General features: G+C 44.0%; 1 protein-coding gene across 1 annotated transcript in view; it reads left to right on the top strand.

Annotated features, from left to right (window-relative positions):
- The window catches only part of fras1 (Fraser extracellular matrix complex subunit 1), a 601,677-nt gene that overhangs the window by 421,511 nt on the left and 157,905 nt on the right, over positions 1-22,261 (top strand). Inside the window, exons 30-33 of the mRNA XM_038791813.1 lie at positions 1,782-1,944; positions 5,647-5,825; positions 14,595-14,717; positions 16,811-16,931. Coding sequence (XP_038647741.1) covers positions 1,782-1,944; positions 5,647-5,825; positions 14,595-14,717; positions 16,811-16,931 — 586 coding nt within the window. The remainder of the gene's footprint in view (positions 1-1,781; positions 1,945-5,646; positions 5,826-14,594; positions 14,718-16,810; positions 16,932-22,261) is intronic.

The raw sequence follows: 22,261 nt of genomic DNA, 5'->3' as shown, positions 1-22,261 counted from the left end.
GAGGATTCTACTGCATCAGGATGAAATTTTCCATTTGCACAAGTAGCTACCAATTTTTTTTTGTAAAAATATTTCTGTTGTAATTTTTAGCAATTTATGTACAAAACATACAATAACACTGAATAACAATTAAACAGTAAGAACTCCCTCCCCCAATTCCTCCTTTCCCTGCAACAGTATAACTTAGTTACTAAGTTCCCCCGCCCACTCATCCTCTTCACCCCCCAACAGCCACCAGTGGCCAGCTCTTTAAACTACATTATAAACTGTCACCGTCTACGGTAAAACCGTTCCACTTACCCTCTCATGGTGAACTTAACCTTCCAGAGGTGCAAAAACTCCAAGTCACCCAGCTACGCCGAGGCGCTTGGTGATGTAGTCGACTCCTGTCCAAGATGATCCGCATCCTTGCCACCAGTGAGTCAAAGGCCAGGACGTCTGTCCCTATCCGGAGCTCCAGCACAACCAAAACCCCACAAATCACCACTAATGGGCAAGGTTCCAACCCAATGTTCAGGATTGCTGACATAGGGGGGCGATTCTCCAATCCGCGGACCAAGTGCCTGCACCAAATGGGCGCCGCGCCAACTCGCGCACACGCAGTTGGGGCAGCTCAATCCTGTGCATGCGCAGTTGCGCAACGCCATCCTGTGCATGCGCGCGGAACTTCTTATGCGCGCCGGTCCCGACGCAGTATGGCGTGGGTGTTCAGGGGCCGGCCGTGGCAGACTGTAGGCCCGGGGGGGGGGGGGGGGGGGGAGAGGCAGGCCCGCCGATTGGTGGGCCCCGATCGCAGGGCAGATCCCTTCGGAGCCCCCCCCCCCGGGTGAAGGATCCCATAGTCTCAAAAGAAACCTCCAGAAGCCCACCAGCTGTGAGCATGACCAGAATATGTGCACGTGGTCCATCAGGCCTCCGAATACATCTACCATCCACCCTTTCAAAAACCGACTCATTCTAGCCTTCGTGAGGTGTGCCCGGAACACCACTTTTAACTGGTTGAGATTCAGCCTTACACAGGACGAGCCGAGTTCGCCCTCAGTGCCTTGCACTAAACCTCCTCCTACAAAATCGGCCCCAATTCCTCCGTGACAATAAGCGATTCTCATTTCATTTCATTTCCTCCAGCCTCGAATCAGCCACTATCACTGCGATAGGTCATAGCTTTGCCGAAGATTCCCAGGCCGCAGGCCACCTAAAATGGCGACTCATCCCACTTAAATGGACGCATTGAGAAAAATACCTTGTCACTGCCAGATACCCCCCAATCCCCATTCCAGTCAGCAGATTATCTGCTGCCTTCCTCTAACTGCTCTCCTTCCAGACCATGAAGCTTAACCTAACTGGAACTACAATTTTGCTAAATTATGTGCCATGGAATTTCCTCTTGCTGAGGAGCCAGTGGTGAGGGTTGATCAATTTAAGCCTGTCACTGAGTTGAAGAGAAAGATTGGAAGGATTGTACTCAGTGGGGATGATATGTTTTGGCACAACGAGTGATCGAGGCAGAGATAATATTAAGTGACAAGGAAGATGCATGGTTGTGGGAAGAGAGCAGGGTCGTGGAACAGAATTGAAATGCTTTAGCTAAAGCTTGGTGGGGTGAATGGCCTTCTACATTTTAAACTTCCGTGGTTCCCAATGCACTCATTGGGACTTAGTTTTAGGTAATTCAAGCTCATTTCACATAAAGCCTTGCAACTGACAAGTAGCCAAGATTTTTATTCCTCCAATCAAACTTGGTTCCTAAAATATTTTAACTTTCTTAATTTTCTTTTCAGAATATTGACAAAGGGCCACAGCTCCTGAATAATTTACAAGGATGGGTTCCTGAGGGTGGATTACTACAGATTACCAACAGACTGCTACAGGCAGCAGACAAGGACGCCAGAGACTCCGAGATTGTCTTCAATCTGATACATTCAGAAGAATCCCCTAAATTTGGTAGTTAATGATTTAACTAATGAATACATCACCCAATATCTCTTTAAACCCCTATACTCTTTGCTATTGGATAAAGCAGTCTGATACTTCCATTCTGTCAAAAGCTGTAAATGATTTGACTGGGTTCCATCCAGTAGGTTCATGTCAGGGAGGAGTCTGCAGACTGTCTGTTTTCCCACATCTCTGCCTTTTTTCCATAAACTAGTGTTTTTAGTTCAAATATTTATCCACTTCCCTTTCAAAAGGTATAATGGATTCTACTTCTATCACTGTTTCTGGTTGGATATGTCTTGTCACAACAACCCTCTACATAATAATCTAAAAACTTCCAACCTTTCCTTTGTTCTTTTGAGGATGAACTTAAATTTCTGCATCTGAATTAATAATAGTAGAAATTGGCCATGGATTCTCGGCCTCGCAACACCAACAACAGGATTCCCGATGCGGCAAAGTGTCCAGAGGAAATCTGGCCAGGCGCTGGTGGGCGCTTATACGTTTGCGATGCTCCTGCCCTCTTCTGACAGCGGGATCGGGGTTCACAGCAGGAGGATACAAATAGGTCATTAGGTCACTTAGCGTGCCAGGCACCAGAGTCTCCAGACCCACGTGATTCTCTTCCCTGGGCAGGATCACGACTGGTATTTACCAATATTGCCCTGATGTGGCGGACCTTGCCATGGTCCATCCGAACGCCACCTCCCCCCCTCCAGCCCCCCAACAATGCAAAACCTGCCCACCCCATCCCTACCAGAACCTCACCCCTCCACCACCTCCCAGAGACCCCCTAAATAGGAGACCACCCCAGAGACCTGTTAAAATGGGGGAAACAAACCCCCCCCGCCAGAGACCCCCTAGATAGGGAGATACACCCCAGAGTCTAGATAGGGAGATCCCTGCTCATTGACCCCTAAAGAGGAGCCCCTCCTCCCACAGAGACCTCCTAACTAAAGTCCTCCCCCACAACTGTGCCCCACACAGACCACAGCCGCCATGCGAGGTCCCCGAAAACTGTGAGGACGTGGGGGTGGAGCATCAGGGAAGGGCCTCAGGTGACGTCCTGAGGCCGTCCCAATGGCGTGTGGCATACTCAGCAATTACGCCATTTTTGAGTGGGCGGAGCATCCGAAAAGCGGCGGCGCCCCCAATTCCGACGTAAAACGGATTCTCCGGCCAGTCGCTAAACGCGACTTTGGCGTCGGCAATTGGAAAATCCCGCCCAGTGTCTCCCAAACGGAGAGTCTCGCACATAGATTTTCTAAATTGCCCTCATAATTTGAACAGCCTATGTTGGAACTCTTAAACTGTTTTATTCCATTGAAAAAAGCTTTCCTCTCTTTTTTTTGTTTCTTCATATAAAATTACTTTAAAGCTTTATGTCTGATTTCATTTTATTGAAACACTTCATCATCATTCCACTGAACATTGGTCTTTTCCAGCAGATGATTCTTATCTTTGACTTTTCATTATCCTGCACTCTTCACTTATCTATCTCAATAAATGAATGTGTGTCTGTGATGTAATGTAGAGCCCTCCAGATCGCATTCTGTACAAACCGGCACAACAATATAGCTAGTTAGTACCAGTCAGAAGAAATTCTCTGAAAACAAACAGAAGAGTTTCTGATCGCACCAGCTGCCTTGTTCCTGCTTGTGGCCTATTCTTCGTTTGCATGAAACCTTCCCGCTTCTGCTGTCTCACCCAGTTGCAACAGAGCTCAAGTCAAGCTTAGGCTGTATCTTCTATCCCAATTTGTGGTCCCCATACCTGTTCTGTGCTCCTCACCTCCATTTACAAGAAAAATCTGACTTTGGTACAATGGACAACTGCATGCACAAGAGCAGCAGGTGTGGACAAGAACAGTGAGTGTGTAGTGTTTGAAATGGTACCTTCCTGAGCATGTGAGAGTTCCAGCCTTGGACTTGTACCATTCTTGATGGGCATCACAGGAAATGAGTCTCCTTTGTCATTTTTAGTCAGGTACATGGATAAACTGCATTGACTTAGCAGCCTCAATCCATATAACCTGTTCCTGTGCTTTTGCTGGAGATTAGTCTTCCGTTTCAAATATGGGCACCCTTCAGTTACAGGACACCCGCCTCTTCAGTATTATTGTTACATATATTCATTGAGCCATTTTGTTCAATTTATCCACTTCTCACTATGGCACTATAGGCACGGTACCACAGTGGTTAGCACAGTTGCTTCACAGCTCCAGGATCCCAGGTTCGATTCCCGGCTTGGGTCACTGTCTGTGAGTAGTTTGCACTTTCTCCTCGTATCTGCGTGGGTTTCCTCCGCGTCCTCTGGTTTCCTCCCACAGCCCAAAGATCTGCAGTTTAGGTGGACTGGCCATGCAACTTAGCCCTTGGTGTCCAAAAGGGTTAGGTGGGGTTACTGTGTTACGGGGCAGGGTGCTCTTTCCAAGGGCTGGAGCAGACTCGATGGGCCGAGTGGCCTCCTTCTGCGCTGTAAATTCAATGATCTATGACCACTTATTTTTTAATGACTTGCTGTAGTCCTTTGAGAATTTCTGCCAAGCTTGATTTGCCCCAGTCCCCAGGCAAATGTGCTTTACGGATAGGGGCCAAAGTTTTCCACTTTCTGCCCACCCTGATCCTGGCCGATTTTTCTGTGGTTAGGGCCATATAAATATTTCTTATTCTTAAAGCGTCCCAGTAGGATTGCTGCCTCTGTTGGGGAGCCGACCTAGCAGATGAGGGTGGAAAAAGGCTACCTCAGGTCTTGGGAAATGGCACAATGTAGTTTGGCCAGCAACATCTGTGGTTCATCCAAAACATTTGCAATTATTTTTAATCATTAAAAAGCTCTCCTTTAATTGTTTGCATTGGTAGCTGCCATTCTTATAAAGACTCATCCAGTGCCACCACAGACAGTCCTACTATCAAGTAGAAAATTAGAAGAAAACTGTCTGAATGCACTGAGACCAATTAACAGCCCCTGCTAGCTGCCATTGCACCAGGGAACCAATGCAACTACAAAGAAGAATTGTGCACAAGCCCCTTGGCAGTAGTTTCATTACCCGTAGCTCATTTAAATGTGCACAACAGATTCCCATCACAAAGTTTGGCTAGGCTAATCTTTGTGCAGTAGATATAGGTCACCAGTGAGCCCACTCGATCTGATTGTACCAATGCTATATTTCATTTCCTGGGTTGGAGGAGTGGAACAAAATTGACATTTTTATGAAGATTAGAAAACTATTCCAAGCACCGTTCAGTTTTATATTTCATTCCATTTCAGTTTTATACATACTAACAGCTGAAAATCTGTTGCCTGATTTTTTTTCCTTCTAGTAGCACAAATTACATGAAGCATACATAGACATAGAACATACAGTGCAGAAGGAGGCCATTCGGCCCATCGAGACTGCACCGACCCACTTAAGCCCTCACTTCCACCCTATTCCCGAAACCCAATAACCCCTCCTCACCTTTTTGGTCACTAAGGGCAATTTATCATGGCCAATCCACCTAACCTGCACGTCTTTGGACTGTGGGAGGAAACCGGAGCACCCGGAGGAAACCCACGCAGACACGGGGAGGACGTGCAGACTCTGCACAGCTAGTGACCCAGCGGGGAATTGGACCCTGGCGCTGTGAAGCCACAGTGCTATCCACTTGTGCTACCGTGCTGCCCTTGTTAACTTGCTGTGCATTTATTGTGATCCTTCATTTTCAATAGGTGATGTGATCCTTTTGGTCCCAATGCCAGCAGATGGCCCAGCTGATGGGTGGCAAACGTTGCCTGATGGGAAAATAGCTACTGTGCCAAACTCATTTACTCAGCAGGATCTTAACAACGGCATTGTGTGGTACCAACACTCAGGGATAACCTCTACAGAGGACTCATTTAAGTTTCAGGTACTGATTGGGGGTTTGGTATGAGGAATCTTTTGTTGCTTTTAAGATGCGCATTGCAGTTTATATCACTGATTTCTGACTTGTTGGCTTCACATAGCCAATGCAAACATCAAACTAAACGCCAGATAAACTGGGCATAAGGGAGACCTTGTTTAAAAAGCTAACCGTAGAGGTGCCACAAGTTGCACAAACCCTGTTCTTTAGGAGGTGATAGTTTAACATGTTTCTGAACGTAATGGAAAGAATCACTAGGAAACTTCCTGTAAAACTATTTAGAATTCAAGTGCAAAATGAAAAGGTCTGGAAATGTAGGTTGATCAGCATTTGAATAAGAACTCTGTTCATGTTTAAGGTGAATATCTTCTTCAGAATTGACATGGTTAGCCTGGAGAAGTCTGTATTTATGTAGGACTGATGAGGACAAGTCAAAGAATAACCAACACCCACATCTAAATTTTCTATATTAGTTGTCTGTTAGTTGCCTGGTAAAAATTTTTAAAAGCACCAATATTTTATGTAATTCATTTTCCCCCCTCCTCAAAATTCAGTTTATAGGCAATTAGCAAGTAATTTAATGAATGATACACAAGTTTAGGAATATTAAATGGGGACTACCAGTTCTCCACCCACCCAGCCAACATATAATTCACCATTTCTCTTGTATCATTAAACCATATATAATGCTTGGGAATTTATATTAAGAAAATGTCAGTCTTCCCAAAATGATTTTTTTCTGTCTTTCATTTCAGAAGTACCTGAATGTCAGGTTTAGCACGAGTTATCTGGTTAAAATCATTTCTTCTCTTTCAGATTTAATAAACAAATATACACTTTATTGGCAATTAGGAGTAAGAAATATAGAACCCCCCCATTCTCCTCCTTCCTCGCCTGGGTTGCTGGATTCACTCATTCGACACTTCTATATTGGCAAAACAATGGCCTGAATTTTCCCCCTGGATTGGAAGTACACCCGAGATAATTCCCGGCTCCACAAATTGGACCCGGGAAAAAGTGTTGGTTGGGGGGGGGGTGCAAATGGAAAACGGGAGCTGCGGCTACTACCCCACAGAAACAGTTTGCATGGTGCTGGGTGTGGAGGCAGACTGGATGAAAGGCCAGCCTCAATGCTTCAGCACGTAAAAACATCCCCTTCCCTTCCCTCTCCCCATGCCCTATCAATTCCACTCCATGCCACCTCATGCCCTTCCACCTCCACCATGACCCCTATGCCAATCTTTGCCCCTCTACCCAAATCCATGGTCACTTACAGCACCAGTGCGAACTCATGACAACCTCTCCCCGAACACCCACTCTTTGCCCTTTTACCTATAATGCCAACGCAGCCAGTATCCACCATGGGCAGACCTCAGGACCCATGCTGAAATTAAATAAAGTTCTTAAGATTAGACAAATTTCTTACATGTCTATTGGTAAATGTCATATTTAAAACAAAACACTTATTGATTAAAAACCCATTCACGATATTTAGATTCCTTTAATCCCTTATAAAGTGCAAGCATTTTTATCCATAATCACGCCAAAGGGCTTATAGCCACTTGGAGCGGTCAATCAAATTGTGAACTGAAAGGCCACGCCAACTGTCATAATTAATGGTTGTGAAATCAGTCATCAGTTATTAATCCCGTATAGATAACCCTCGGGCTTATGTCAATAAACAGCCTCGGGCTTATGTCAATAAACAGAGTGAAATAACAAGCACTAGCATATTTTAACACCATGGACAGAGGCTGTGAGAAGGGTTTTAAATGAATATTTTGTTTCCGTGTTTACAAAGGAAATGGATGATGCAGATATAGTAGCCCAGGAGGAACACTGTTAGATATTGGATGGGACAAGCATAAAGAGAGATGAAGTAATTGAAGGATTGGAATCCTTGAAAGTTGATTAGTCGCCAGGGGCCAGTTGGATTGTTTCCGAGGCTACTGAAGGAGGTCAGGGAAGAGATAGCAGATGTTCTGAGGATGATATTCCAATCCTCATGAGATACAGAGGAGGTACTGGCAGACTGGAGAAATGCAAATGTGGTCCCATTGTTTAAAAAGGGATCGAAGGAAAACCCGAACCATTATAGGCCAGTTAGTCTTACGTCAGTTTTGGCAAATTACTAGAATCAGTCCTAAGAGATGGCAATAAAGTGGAAAATTGAATTTCACACAGACAGGTGTGAGGTCACACATTTAGGGAGATCAAACAGTTATAGGGAGTACACTAAGAGGGGTAGATGAAGTGAGAAATCTTGGCGTACAAGTACATATGTCCCTAAAGACAGCAGTTCAAGTAGACAAGGCTGTAAGAAAGCATATGGAATGCTCCCCTTCATTGTCAGAAGTGTAGAATATGAAAGTACGGATATAATTTTGGAATTGTTTAAGACTCTGGTGAAGCCACAACCGGAGTATTGTGTGCAGTTCTGGTCATCAAATTACAGGAAAGATGTAATTTCCCTGGAGAGAGTGCAGAGGAGGTTTACAAGAATGTTGCCAGGGCTAGAAAAGTGTAGGTACGAGAGAGATTAAATAGGTTGGGGTTATTTTCCTTGGAAGAAAGAAGGCTGAAGGGTGACTTAATTGAGATGTACAAAATTATGAGGGGAAGAGTTAGAGTGGACATGATAAAATTGTTTCCCTTGGTGGAGAATTCTAGAACCAGGGGACATAGATTCAAGATAAGAGGCAGAGGGTGTAGAGGGGACATGAGGAAGAACTTCTTTACACAGACAGTATGGGTGTCTGTAATTCGTTGCCCGGGTTGGTGGTGGAGTCAAAGACCAAAACTCTTTTCAAAACGTACCTGATCCTGCACCTTAAGTGCTCTAAGCTGCAGAGCTATAAACTGGGCGAAGGAAGGTGGGATTAAAACGGGCACCTGGGTGTTCTCAGGCTGACATGGGCAAGATGGGGTGAATGGCCTCCTTCTGTGCTGTAACTTTTCTATGATTCTATGGCAGTTTTAATTGGCGTAAGATTTAAATGCCTTGAAACTCCAACCCCTTGACAGTTCAAATGAGCATGACATTTCCAACACACATTCATGTCTACTTTTAACAATCCCAAAGAGCATCTGACCTCTCCTAAAGGTTTCCTGGGACCATTTCCAAAAGGTACCTAACCTCTCCAAATGGGTACCCAACAACTCCAAAGAACTCCAGTAAGTTTTGACCTGCTGCCGGCCTAAAGTGCACACTTTGGACATTCCACGAGTAAAAAATTGTACTGATTGAGACAGCTGCAGTTTAAAATATGCAACTGCCTCTTTAAATCACGTGGTCCAATTAGAACCTGCCCCCATTTCCCCCTATGTGAAAATGGAGGGTGCCAGGTTTGGGGGTGGGACTTCCATATCCATGCCGCTGGAGTCATTTCTGCTAAGACAAAGAGCTTTTCATCTGCGCAAACATTCAGCCTGATGTGTCTGTGTCAGTAGTTATATCATCAGGAAGCTGACACAAATGAGCTACTTTCCTGTGATCCAATCTGAACAAGAAGCATTGTTAAAGTGTTACTGCCATCCTGACTGAGAATAGCACACAGATGGGGGATTGAATTTAGGATCTTGCTGGTTCTATCACCTGGTGTGGTACATTTACCCACTGAGACACGGATGACTAATCCCATTTTTTACTTTGTTGAAATATTTCATGACTTCGCAAAGATTCCTTTGTAAATTTGTTCAAGAATTAATTTTTTGAAGTGCACCAAACATACAAATCTGAGGTTGCGTTTTGCACTGTTAATGCTGATACCTTGTGATGAAGAATGATGTGACAATTTGTGAGTAAAAATGGAGAGTGAAATCTTTGGAAGTTATTAAAATGAGAATGACACTGGGGTAAACTAATTGAAGAAGGAATGTTTTAAAGCATTCATAGTCAGCTAATGGAACAAGACAGTTGGTTCTGTAGGTTGTCGGTGTTTCCTTAATTGAATAGTTCTTAGCTATACATATTATTAAGTAACATGTAATGCCATTACAGAATCACAGAATTTGTGCAGTACAGAAAGCAGTCTTTCATCCTATTGTGTGTTCCCCGGATAAGCAATTTACCTCATGCCAGTCGTTTGACTTCTCTCTGTAACCCTCCATATTCTCCCTTTCCAGATGTTAATCTAATGCTTCTTTGAATGCGCCAGTTAACCTGCCTCCAACACATTCACACAGTGCATCCTAACTACTTGCTGCATAAAGAGGTTTCTCCTCGTATCTCAATTGCTTCTTTTGCCAATTGCCTTAAATCTGTACCCTCTCAGTCTTGCTCCTTCCGCCAATGGGAACAGTTTCTTCCTATATAGTCTACCCAGACCCCTCCTGATTTTGAATACCTCGATCAAATCTCCTCTCAAACTTCTCTCCTCCAATGAAAACAGTCCCAACCTCTTCCATCTGTCCTTATCCCTGGGACCATTCTCATGTACCTCTTCCGCACTCTTTCTAATGCCTTCACTTATTTGCTATAGTGCGGTGCCCAGAATGGGATGCCGTACTCCAGCTGTGGTCGAACCAGCATTTTATGCAAGCTCAACACAAGCTCCTTGCTCTTGTATTCTATGCCCCTACTAATAAAGCCTAGAATACTGTATGTCTTGTTAACCACCCTCTCAACTTGTCTTGCCATCTTCACTGACTTCTGCATATTTACACTCAGGTCCCTCTACTCCTGCATCCCAGTTAGAATTGTACCCTTTTGTTTTATATTGTCTCTCTGCATTCTTCCTACTAAAATGAATCAATTCACACTTTCTGCATTATGTTTCATCAGGCATTCATTCCTCCATTCCCCCAACCTGTCCATGATCTTTTGAAGTGTCCTTCTCATTATTTGCAATGTTTCCAAAGTTTGTATTATTTGCATATTTTGAAATTATGTACATCGCGGTCCCGTCATTAAGGTATACCAGGAAGAGTAAGGGCACCAACACCAAATCCTGAAGAACTCTACTACATACCTTTCTCCGTATGAGAAACAGCTATTCACCACAACAATCTGATTCTGCCCACTCAGCCCAATTTCATGTCCATGTTGCTACTGTCCCTTCCATGTGTTGTAACTTTGCTCACAAGTCTGTTGCGCGGCACTGTAGCAAATGCCTGTTGGAAGTCCATGTACACCGCATCAATGGTATTACCCTCTCTGTTTACTCCTCAAAAAACTCCAGTAAATTAGTTAGAAAACTAATGCTGGCTTTCTTTTCTAAACCTGCACTTGCCCAAGTGACTATTAATTTTGTCCCAAATTATTGTTTCTAGCAGCATCCCCATCTCTCAAATTAAAATGAGTATCCTATAGTTGCTGAGTTTATCATTACATTCTTTTTTGAACAAGGGTGTATCATTTGCAATTCTCCAGTCCTCTGGCACCAGCCCTGGATACTAAGAAGATTGTAAAATCCCCGGGATGGATTCTCTGTTTTTGGGACGATGTCCCCATGCGGTCGTAAAAACTGTCGACTTTCACCCCAGAAAAACTGGTGTGAAATGGCCACATATTCCTAGCCCAGCAGGGGGCTAGCAGTGAACCAGCATGACACTAGCAGCTTTTGCTGCAGATACGGGCCCCCGCACTTGCGGGTCAGAGGCCGTGCATGTGCACGGCGGTGGCATCCAGCGGCCGTGCCGTGCTCCATGGCTGACTCAGTCTGCGGTGCCGGATACTAACCATAGTGTCCCCGACTGACCCGGACCATCTGCCCAAAAATTGCCCGGCCACGTATAAGGCCGCGTTTAGCTCACTGGGCTAAATCGCTGGCTTTTAAAGTAGACCAAGCAGGCCAGCAAAACGGTTCAATTCCCGTACCAGCCTCCCTCCTCGTGACAATAAGCGATTTTCATTCATTTTCATTTTCATAAGGCCCACCACTGACCAGGGCGGCAGTGGACTGAGTCCGCAGCCGCTATGCTATTATCCCAACCAGCAGGATCATGTAGATCCATGCCGTCGGGACTTTGGACGGTCAGGAGCAGAGAATGGCGGGGCAGGCCTCCAGCAATGGGCGCGGACAGGTGCTATGCGGTGCGTACACCGCTTTTCTGGGCCCGGTGAATTGGGCGCCGGTCCTGATTCCATGTGGGGAAATGGATTCTCCGCCCCGGCTGCAATTTCGACATCAGGGTGCAGAGAATCCAGCTCCTCGATTCTGCGTACGTCTCACCCCCACAACCCAAAAAGATGTGCGGGATAAGTGAATTGGCTGTGCTAAATTTCCCCTTAATTGGGAAAAAAAAAGACTGGAAAACTACGGCCAGTCCTCCACAATTTCCACTCTCACTTACATAAGACATAGCAGCAGAATTAGGCCACTTGGCCCATCGAGTCTGCCCCGCCATTCAATCATGGCTGATATTTTCTCATCCCCGGTCTCCTGCCTTCTCCCCATAACCCCTGATCCACTTCCTTTTGTATCTTTGACATATCTGATCCGCTCATTATCCCTTATTAGTTCTCTAAGAAAGAAATGATGTGCAATACAAAATACTTCTATTGATCAGTTGATTTCATTGGAAAGATAATGTATAAATCCAGCTGTCTCGGTACATGAATGCAGAAATGTCAAAATAGATATATTATTTTACTTAAATTGAGTCAGAAATTTAGTCTGCTAAGAGGCATATCGCACTTTGGGCCTGAGATTTTATTGCAGAAGAGCACTGAAAGCAGTAGTGTGGAATGCACTATCCAAATGAAACTGTCTGAAACTCTTTGATTAAGGTGTATATGGAGTGTCTTATTATTAGTTCTGATGTTTAAAGTAAAATTTCCATTTCATTGTAAAATACTCCGAACAAGTGAGACATCACAATTTCTCCTTTAGAAAGTTTAAGCTGCGCAAGTAACTCAAATTGAAATATATTGGGCAGTTTCTATAATGTGCAGATGATCCAAAGTCTGAGTTTACACTAGGGCCTCCAGGCCTAAATTCAAAATACATTCCAGATTAATGTGCAGGTTGCTGGGTGAATAAAAACTGGCTCCAGCAAAATATGTATTTTTTTTCTAAAGCATTAATGGGATGTGGTCTTCGCTGACAAGGTCAGCATTTATTGCCCATTCACAACTGCCCTTGAAAAGGTGGTGTGAGCTATCTTCATGAACCACTGTAGTAGTTGTGGTGCAGTTATAGCCACTATGCTGATAGCTAGAGAGATCCAAAATGTTGGCTCAATGACAATGAAAAAATATCAATAGATTTCCAAGTTAGGATAATGTGTGACCTGGAGGGGAACTTGTAGGTGGCGGTGTTTCCATGTACCTGATGCCCTTGTTCTTCCAGGCAGTAGAGATCCCAGTTTGAAAGATGCTGTTGAAGGAACCTTGACATGATGGTACATAAAGACAGAATGGTGTGCTGGTGGTGGAGGGAGTAAATGCTAAGTGGTAGATTGGGTGTTGATCAAGTGAGCTTCTTTATTCTGAATGGTGTCATGTTTCTTCAGAGCCATTGGGCTGATGGAAGGGGTGGGGAGTATTATAGTGATGACGTTCATAATTCCGTTAGGTTTAGATTAGTTATGGAAAAGGATAAAGTTCAACCAAGGCTCCATTTTTAAATTGGAGAACGGTCAATTTTACTAAGCCGAGGTATCATTTAGCAAACGTGAATTGGAAACAGCTACTCAAAAGTTACATTTAATGCCAGAGCAGTGGGAGGCATTCAAGGAGGAACTAAAGAAAGTTCAGAACAAATATCTTCCAACAAAAAAAAGTGTTGGACTCAGAAATACCTCCATGCCCCATCCCCCAACACTCTCACCCCACCTCCCAAACGTAAAAGAACATACAGAATAGGATAAGCCAAAAAGAAAGCTGATGTCAAGATACCAAGAACTGACCAGAAGTCTGGAAATGCCAGAGCTGAAAGTAGAGAGGGCATGAAAACACATTGGAATTAATGACTCAAGGGACACTCCTCAAGATGTTACATAATATATATATATCAAGATTAAAAATAAGAAAAGCATTGAGCCAGTCCAAAGGTGTGCAGGTTAGATGGATGGCCATCTAAATTGCCCTAAGTGGCCAAAGGTTAATGAGTGAATATTCCACACGGGGCCTACGGGATGGAAGGAATACTGGACTTCCCTTGCGGAGTACAAGCTCCCTCGCTAGGGGCGGGGTATCTCAATTACCTCGAATTAATAAGGTCGGCCAGTAAGGCACCAAACCAGAGAGAAATACCCGATAGGGGTCTATTCTGTTTGTCATAAAAACGTTGTCCGATTGCTCCATTGGACTCTGTGTCCTTCTGAAGGGGGGTAACAGGGATAGGGTGGGGGAGTGGCCCTGAGTAGGGTGCTCTTTCAGAAGGTCAGTGTAGACTTGATAGGCCGAATGGCTGCCTTCTGCACTGTAGGGATTCTATGATTCTAATAGACTAAAAAGGTAACTTGTATGTGGAGATGCAACTGTGGACATGTTTGTTAATGAATACTGTTATGATCATCGTACAGACCAATAACTTTTAAAGCGAGGTTTAAATTCCTAGTGACTGACTCAGAATTGGAGTAAAGCACATCAAGGAATCACTTAAAGGATTGAGACCTTGGACTCTCACGTGTTGAAGATTGCAGTGACATCTTGTACAAATGTTTATTACTATTACAACTTGATTCAGAGAACACACACAGAGCCATTAAATTAAACACTGATTTTTTGTTTTGGTTTATTATGAAAAAAATTGTAGTTCCTTGGAAGAATAATTAATAAAACTGTTAAAGAAACTATTTCTCTCACACATTTGATTTTATTTATTGCAGTTTACAAATGGTGGCAGGACTTATACTGGAGATGAAAGCCACACATTTCACATTGGAGTGGTACCGAAAAATGAAGATATTCCACAACTAGCTTTGGGAGTTATTACTCCTCTACAAGTCACAGTAAGCATTGTCGTGTTAAATTAATCACACCCCCACCCCGCCCACTCACCTCAACTCCCCCCAAGATGGCTGCTAGACTCTTCCAATAACAGCTACATGTTGCAGACTCTTTCAACCTAAATTTAATTGGTTCTCTGCATGGGGTTCTCAATGAACAAACGTGAACATTTCAACTTACGTAAAACACCCTGTATGTAAGTAGTTAAATGCGTGGAAAACAATTTGCGGATATATTGGAGTTGGATTATGTTAGAAAATTTAACAGAGAGCTAGATGTAGGGTGGGATTCTCCCTTCTGGGGACTAAGTCCCCACGCGCGCCGGAAAACTGGTGAGAATCACTCCGGACATTTTCCTCTAAGGTCCGGGCTGATTCTCCGTTTTCCAGGGGGCTAGCAGAGCCCCAGCGTGCGTCCCGCAGCTCTGGCTGCCGACAGGGCCCTGCTAACTAGACCGTGCAGCCGCGCATGCGAACGGTGGCTGCAAGTAGGTCAGCATATGCGTGCGACGGCCCACCTTGGCGTGAGCGGGCCCGCACGTTGGAAGGTAGGTCCCTTCCAGATTGCGATGGCCCGCCGATCGGTAGTCCCCGATCGCGGGCCTGGCCACCGCTGAGGCCCCCCCGGAGTCAGATACTCCCCGCCCCCCACCAGGACCACGGCTGCGGGTCCCAGCTCCTGCTGGGTGGTGCCACATGTAAACCACTCCGGCGGGGTTCGGCCGGTCGACCACGGAGAATTGCTGTAGGGGCCTGTTCCAACGGCTCCCGACCGGCGCCGCATCGACCGCACGCGCGGGACTGGCGGGTCCGCGGAGAATCGCGGATGTGCCGCCAGATTTCCGGCAATTCTGGCGCAGAGGGTCAGAGAATCCCGCCCATGGTTTTTGGACTTGTAACCGTGGACATGTCAGGGAAATTCTCAGCTTTGCTACCTGGTTCACCTATCCTGATTAAATCTTACTCAACTTTAAATTGATAATTTAATCTAGAGGACAGTGTGGCTGGCTCAGGTGAAAAAAGTTGAAAATTATCTCTTCAGTTTCATAAATGCTGTAGAATAGTGGGTTTTCAAAGTGGTGGGTCACGACCCTTGGCTGGGTCGCAGGATGTTTAAAACGTGGGTCGCCAAAATTGATTTTGTGAAGATTCCTTTATCATTTTCTCTGGGTAAATGAAATACGTGTTCTCCCATTGACAACATGAGGTAATAAACAAGTCAGCGTACCCTGTACGTGCAATTGGCACCAACTTTTCTTTCCCTTTCTAGTAATTGGATTCACAGGGGTGGGATTTCCTGGCTGTTCCTGCGGGCGGGAAATTCCCGGCGCACGGATGCCTTGGCGGCGAGAAGTGCTGTCAACATAAAATCCCGTTGACTGTGGCAAATCCGTAGATCATGCTCCCCGCTGAAAAACACCGGGTGCGGTCGCTAAATCCTGTACCACAATCTTTCTGTGCTACACATGTAATGACAAGCTGCATGTAACCTATGGATTGTTCCATCATTCGAAAGGGAAGGCCAGAGACACCAATGGCTGATAAACCTACTGGCCAGGCCCTCGCATCAGAATCTAGCAGAGAGAGACGTTCGTTGCTCCGCCTAGTCCACGACATGACAGAGCAGCACGAATGCTAGCTGTGAACACAGTATCAGAAAACTCTGCTGAAAGCCTACAAATTATTGGATCACGTGGGTGAACCATTTGGTTAGATTGGGTCACTTGAAAAAAATGTTTGAAAACAACTGCTGTAGAACATATATGCAATGGTGAAATACAGATGTAATTTTCTTACCTGTAGTTCTAATAGCCTTATGGCATTTAAGCCTTGTGGCAAAGAAAAATTATAATTGGCTGACCATTGGTCTATTTAAGTCTTAATGATTCGGTAAATATAATTCAAATTCAAATATATTTTGATATTTAATCTGTTAGCAGGTTTTTAAACTGCAAGACATTATTTCTACCTGTTTCAGTTTTTCAATAAAAGTTTAAAAAATAGGAGGAGAAGTGTCACATCGGTTGAATAGAATAAATGGGGAAATTGTTTATTTTGTGGAATATTTTTAAATACCTGATGATTTTTTTCATTAGGCTCTTGAAGATCGGGTTACAGTAATCCGGGCTGCACAATTGTCCTTTGTAGACAGAGACACACCAAGCCAGGATCTAATCTTCAACATCACTGTTCCACTACTCTCAGAGACATGGGCAAGTGTTATAATACATACAGCGGAGAAAAATTTCCTCTGTCCCATGTGAATTTATTTAAGTTTTTTATTAAACGTAGCGCAGAGAAGGAAATCTTCCTTACTTCTTGTTTTGTTTATTAATTTGTTTGTCAAATAAGACTGTGAATTTAAAAGTAACATGTAAAAAACTGCATTTTCATATAAGGGAAGTCAAGAATTATAAAAGACCAACTTTCCAACTAAAACTAGGACCTTTGTGGCATCTAATTGAATTTGGACTAACTATTTGTTTTTCTCTTTGCCCTCAGGGTGTGGACAACACTGACAAAGTTGTATTTATTATTGACCCTGAGCTACCCTTAGAATACAGCAGAGCTAGAACACTTCAGAATACGTTATGGGGTTAAAATTCAGTGGGGGTTTTGTGCCAGAAGAGCTGTGGCAACTCTAGAGAAACTGTTAATATCATTTTCTGGGGTTTCCATGGCACTTCCACCAAAGCTATAGCAGAATGGTGGGAGAATGTGATAATCAACCACATGGTGTGGACTAAAGTCAAATTTAGGCCAGATGAGGTAGGGATGGCAAATTCCTTTTTCTCAAGGATATTAATGAACCGTGAGGAAATGCCAACTAGCTGAACTGCACTCATGGTCAATGTTTCTGGGCAGCACGGTCGCACAAGTGAATAGCACTGTGGCTTCATAACACCAGGGTCCCAGGTTCAATTTCCCGCTGGGGTCACTGTCTGTGTGGAGTCTGCATGTTCTCCCCGTGTCTGGGTGGGTTTCCTCCGGGTGCTCCGGTTTCCCTCCCACAGTCCAAAGATGTGCAGGTTAGGTGGATTGGTCTTGATAAATTGCCCTTAGTGACTAAAAAGGTTAGGAAGGGTTATTGGGTTACGGGGATAGGGGTGAAATGTGAGAGGCTTAAGTTGGTCGGTGCAGACTCGATGGGCCGAATGGCTTCCTTCTGCACTGTATTTCTATGTTCTCACCTTCTCCTCAAGTCCCATCATGTACTGTGCAGATTTAACCAAAAATTGGCAATAATCGTGGAAATAAAGTCAATGTAAAAGAAAATGAATGGAGTGTTAAAAAGTCTGTGGATTTACTATTTGCACTGCAACCCAACTAAATTTATATTCCTGTATCCTTTGGTTTCCAGGCAGTAAGCCTGAACGTACTGCTTGGCTTCTCTGTTTATCATTTATTCCCAATGAATCATCACTACAGCCCCCACTTTCTGCACTACCATTCACATTTTCTGCACTATTTACAATATCCAGGCAGATACATCACCAACTTATTCATGTCTGTTTGTGATAAAAATAACTGTTCATCAATCACAATGCTGAATCTTCAGCTACTATGATCTCACCACAGCTTTTCCTCCCATTTCACAAACTTCCAACTTTTTCAAATCTCCCTTCCTCCTCCTGAATACCACTCTCTATGTTATCCTGTAACCTACTCGATATTTCCTGAAATGTCATTCCACTGTTCCTCTGTTGCTTTTTGCCAACAGACTGATTATAGTAATGTAATCCATCTTCTCTCTCATTGTGACTCACTAATGCAATATGTAATTGCAAAATATCTATTTCCGCTTTCACACACCATACACTCTCCTCTGCATATCAACCTTACTTGGCAATCTTACCATTCTCTCCTTTGAATTTTTAGTTATCAGGCAATGTCTTTAAAATATCCCTGTCTGTCCTCTATGCACGGATTAATAGGGAAATGTCATCATCGACACAAACCAATGGGTCTCACTTCCACTTGCTACTTTCTTGTGCAGTTGAAGCTTTCCTAAAAATAATTTATAATTCCTTGCAACCTTAAGATTTCTTTTATTTTCTGTAAAGTGAACCAGAAGAAAGGAGACCTACTTCCTTCAACTTACCTTCCCATTTAGAGTACCTTACTTCTTCAATTAAGCAAATTGCTGCTGGCTTGGGGAAATTTAGTGATGATTAATGGATCCAGAACAATTAGAAATGTTTTCAAGTGCCATTGATCATCAATGTAATTTGAACTATTATCATTTAGAATCCACAATATGTGTAATCTGATTTTCCGTTTTCCTGTTGATCAATAAGTGATGAAGACCAGGGTTGGAGAGTGTAGATCAATAGCAAAATCGTGATTATTTTCCAGCTAAGTAGCAAAAAGGGAAATGGGGCGCTATTCTCCCCCAAAATTTAGATGTTCATTTGTGGAGTGCTCTGCCAGGCGATGTTCCCACGCTATTCAATGGCCCATGGGGTCTGTCTCACCAGCTTAGCTCACACTTAGAATTTTTTTTAGCACTGGGGGAGCTGATCTCTGAGATTGGGCCGCCATTTTGAAAGGGTGGCCCCAATCTCTAAATGAGCTTGAGGGTTCCCCACATGCCCCACCCGTGGACAATGTCCCTCTAAGTCTCCTTAAAGCCCGCCTCCCTTCCAGGCCCTACTTCATTACCTGCACCAACCTCTGGGAGGCCCATACTTACTTGCCCTGACCGTGGCAGTGTCACCCTGGGGCAGCCCTTAGCACTGGCACCCGGGCAGTGTTCTAGTCAGTTTGGCAGTGCCAAGGTGGCAGGTAGGCTGTGCCAAGTTGCCCACATTGCAGGGGGTCCCCTGCACTTCTCTGACCACCCAGGGATCTCCGATAGTCCTGGAGACGCCCTGGGTGCCATTCCACCTGGTTCTCATTCTTGTGGACCAGCACTGATCGTGCCCGGCTGTGAGGCTGGAGAAATCGGGGACACCGGTGTATCCGGGTGAGTAGGTCTTAGTAAGTTTAAGACCTACTTTCGGGAGTGCATTTGGCCATGCCCCTTTTGAGGTTCCGAATCCAATACCTTGCTGGACTTGGGTGAATCCAGCGGACACGGAGGCTGCTGGGAAGCATGTAAGAGGACTCTCCCAGGATTCTCCGGCCACGTTGTTGTTGCTCTCAACCGAGCACAACATGGATATAAAATCGGGGCCCATGGTTTTGATAAGAAAGCATTCTTTGCATTGTACTATGTATCATAAGCAGATGTTTAAAAGCAATGATGTTACAGTGTAATAAACTTAATATTGTAAAACTTTATGTTCAGAATAATTATTTACAGAACGTTACAAAACTGGAGTTTATAGCTCTAACTAATTGGTTAAGATATGAATAATAAATGAAAAAGTAGCCTGAAATTAGATTTCTATTTTAAATCACTCCAGCATATTTCTTATTTCATACCACGTTTTTATAAGGCCAAAAGTCTTCTTTATTCACTTTTGGACACAAAGTGTTAACACCAGCTGACAGTACAATTCATGTTCTTGATATGGGGAACTGCGAGGGCAAAAGTATTAATAACTGTAACATCATTACTTTCAGGTTTACTGAGATGTTACTTTGCATTGATTGCCAAGAAAGTTTGTACCATAAATGGTCTAAAGTTATCAGAAAAAACAGAACCACCAATCATTTGTTATGTTAACATGCGGGCTAGTGTCTGGGTTTGGTGGAGGATGGGATCGTTGTTATTGATATGGGGATTGACATTACATTCGGTACTGATTATTGTTTATTGTTGGGTGTAAATTTGTGAGAAAATGTGAAAGAGGAGATTAAAAAAGTCTTAAAAAAACCAGAACCACAAAATTACCTATCGACCCATTGTGATGCCTTTATTTTATCAGAAAGGGGGGTTGTAAATTGCAGGCTCTTTCATTCATTTGTGCTCCTGGTATGGCGCCTGATATGCTAAGAAGTGTATATGGGATGCTTGGAACCACATCCAAGAATGTATCGTGCCAAGGGCGGGCTGCTTAAGATAGAGGCGTTACATAGTTGTTTCGCAGCCCTATTCCTCCTGGCCACAAGGCAGTTTTGTAAAGGTTACTGTGGTGATATGCATCACTGACAGTACACAAGGGGTTAATGCAAGTACACATAGACTACCTGGACACTAGAGGGAGCACCAGAGATATGACACACAGACATTCAACCAATAGGTTCAGTAAGATAGGAGACCACGACAAATGGGCATTCACGATACACACAGAGGTGACACTACCACATGGGGGCATTGCACCAACCCACATATAAAGGACACAGCACACATGATCTTCTTTCCAGTGGAGACACTCAGTGAGTTCAGACACAGGGTTGATTCAACATCACACCCACCACCTGGATTGTAGCAGACTGGTTTGTCAGTCTGAGTAGCTATAGAAGGATTAACAGTAGAGGCGAATCCGAGTAGGAGAATTGTAAATAGTTTAATAAACGTGTTGAAGTTATCTCCACGTCTGAACCTTCCTTTGTCAGATAGTGAACATCAAGGAAGCAGCTTATGCTACGCCAAGAGCATAACAAGACTACCTTTTTTTTGGAAGCTGTCCTCATCTCCCTTTAGCTTCCTGCGATCTGGGAAACCCAGCGAACAGTGTCAAATCTGGAAAGCAGGTTCATTCAGGGATTTTCAAATCATTAAAATATTTATATTGTGAAATTACTTCCTGGGAGCAGGTTAGACGTCCAACCTTTGGCCCACTTCTGTTAAACCTGGAATTGGACCACTTAGGGGACAGGTTGGAATCGGTTTGAGACGTTAAAAAATGTTAACAGATAACCCACCTGTTTTTGCGGGGTTAAAATTTGGCCCCAGTCTTAGATGGGCCTCAATTCCTCCAACCAAAAGCATTGGGAATAATCATAGCTGTTTGGCTTTCACAGGACATCACAAATGCCATTGCCCAGTGATGACACCATTCCCTTCCTTGGCCACTGCCTCAGGTTAAATCTGGTTGCACCTTGGAAATTCCCTCCCTAAACTCTGCTTCCCATCCAATTCCCTCTCCTCTTAGTGAAATCTTGTTCCAATCCGTGCAGAGAATAAGAGAGAGACATGAATTTCCCAGTGACCAATGCAAAGAATCACAAGATATTATTTCACGTGTTAAGACTTTCATTGTATCAAAACATACAAAATCAACAGTAACTAAGCATTACATATTAGGCATTAAGTTACATACAAGGTATTTCCCATTAAATTCAACGGCAACTGGGGAAGAGGAGGGCTGTGGTCTTGTGGGTAAAGCCCCCAATCGTTCTGGCTTCGACAGGATCTTTTCTGTCACTGATTGACTCGGAGAACCTGTGAGTTTGTACACAGCAAGACCAGCTCCTCCTCCTTTGCGTAAACATTGTAATTATGAATGCATATTCCCTTTAACAATCTCATTAAGCTTAATGACTGTTAATTTGCAGTGAGTCTGTTCCTTCCCCGACCCTACCCACCCACAACTTCACACCGACCCTTTCAAATCTGGTACCCAGAGGCATCAGGGTTCTGAGACAACCTTCAGGAT

This window comes from Scyliorhinus canicula, chromosome 3 (assembly GCF_902713615.1).
Source record: "Scyliorhinus canicula chromosome 3, sScyCan1.1, whole genome shotgun sequence".
In the NCBI taxonomy this organism is placed as follows: domain Eukaryota; kingdom Metazoa; phylum Chordata; class Chondrichthyes; order Carcharhiniformes; family Scyliorhinidae; genus Scyliorhinus; species Scyliorhinus canicula.
Note: the sequence above shows the minus strand (reverse complement) of the source record. Positions and strands in the feature narration are given on the sequence as shown.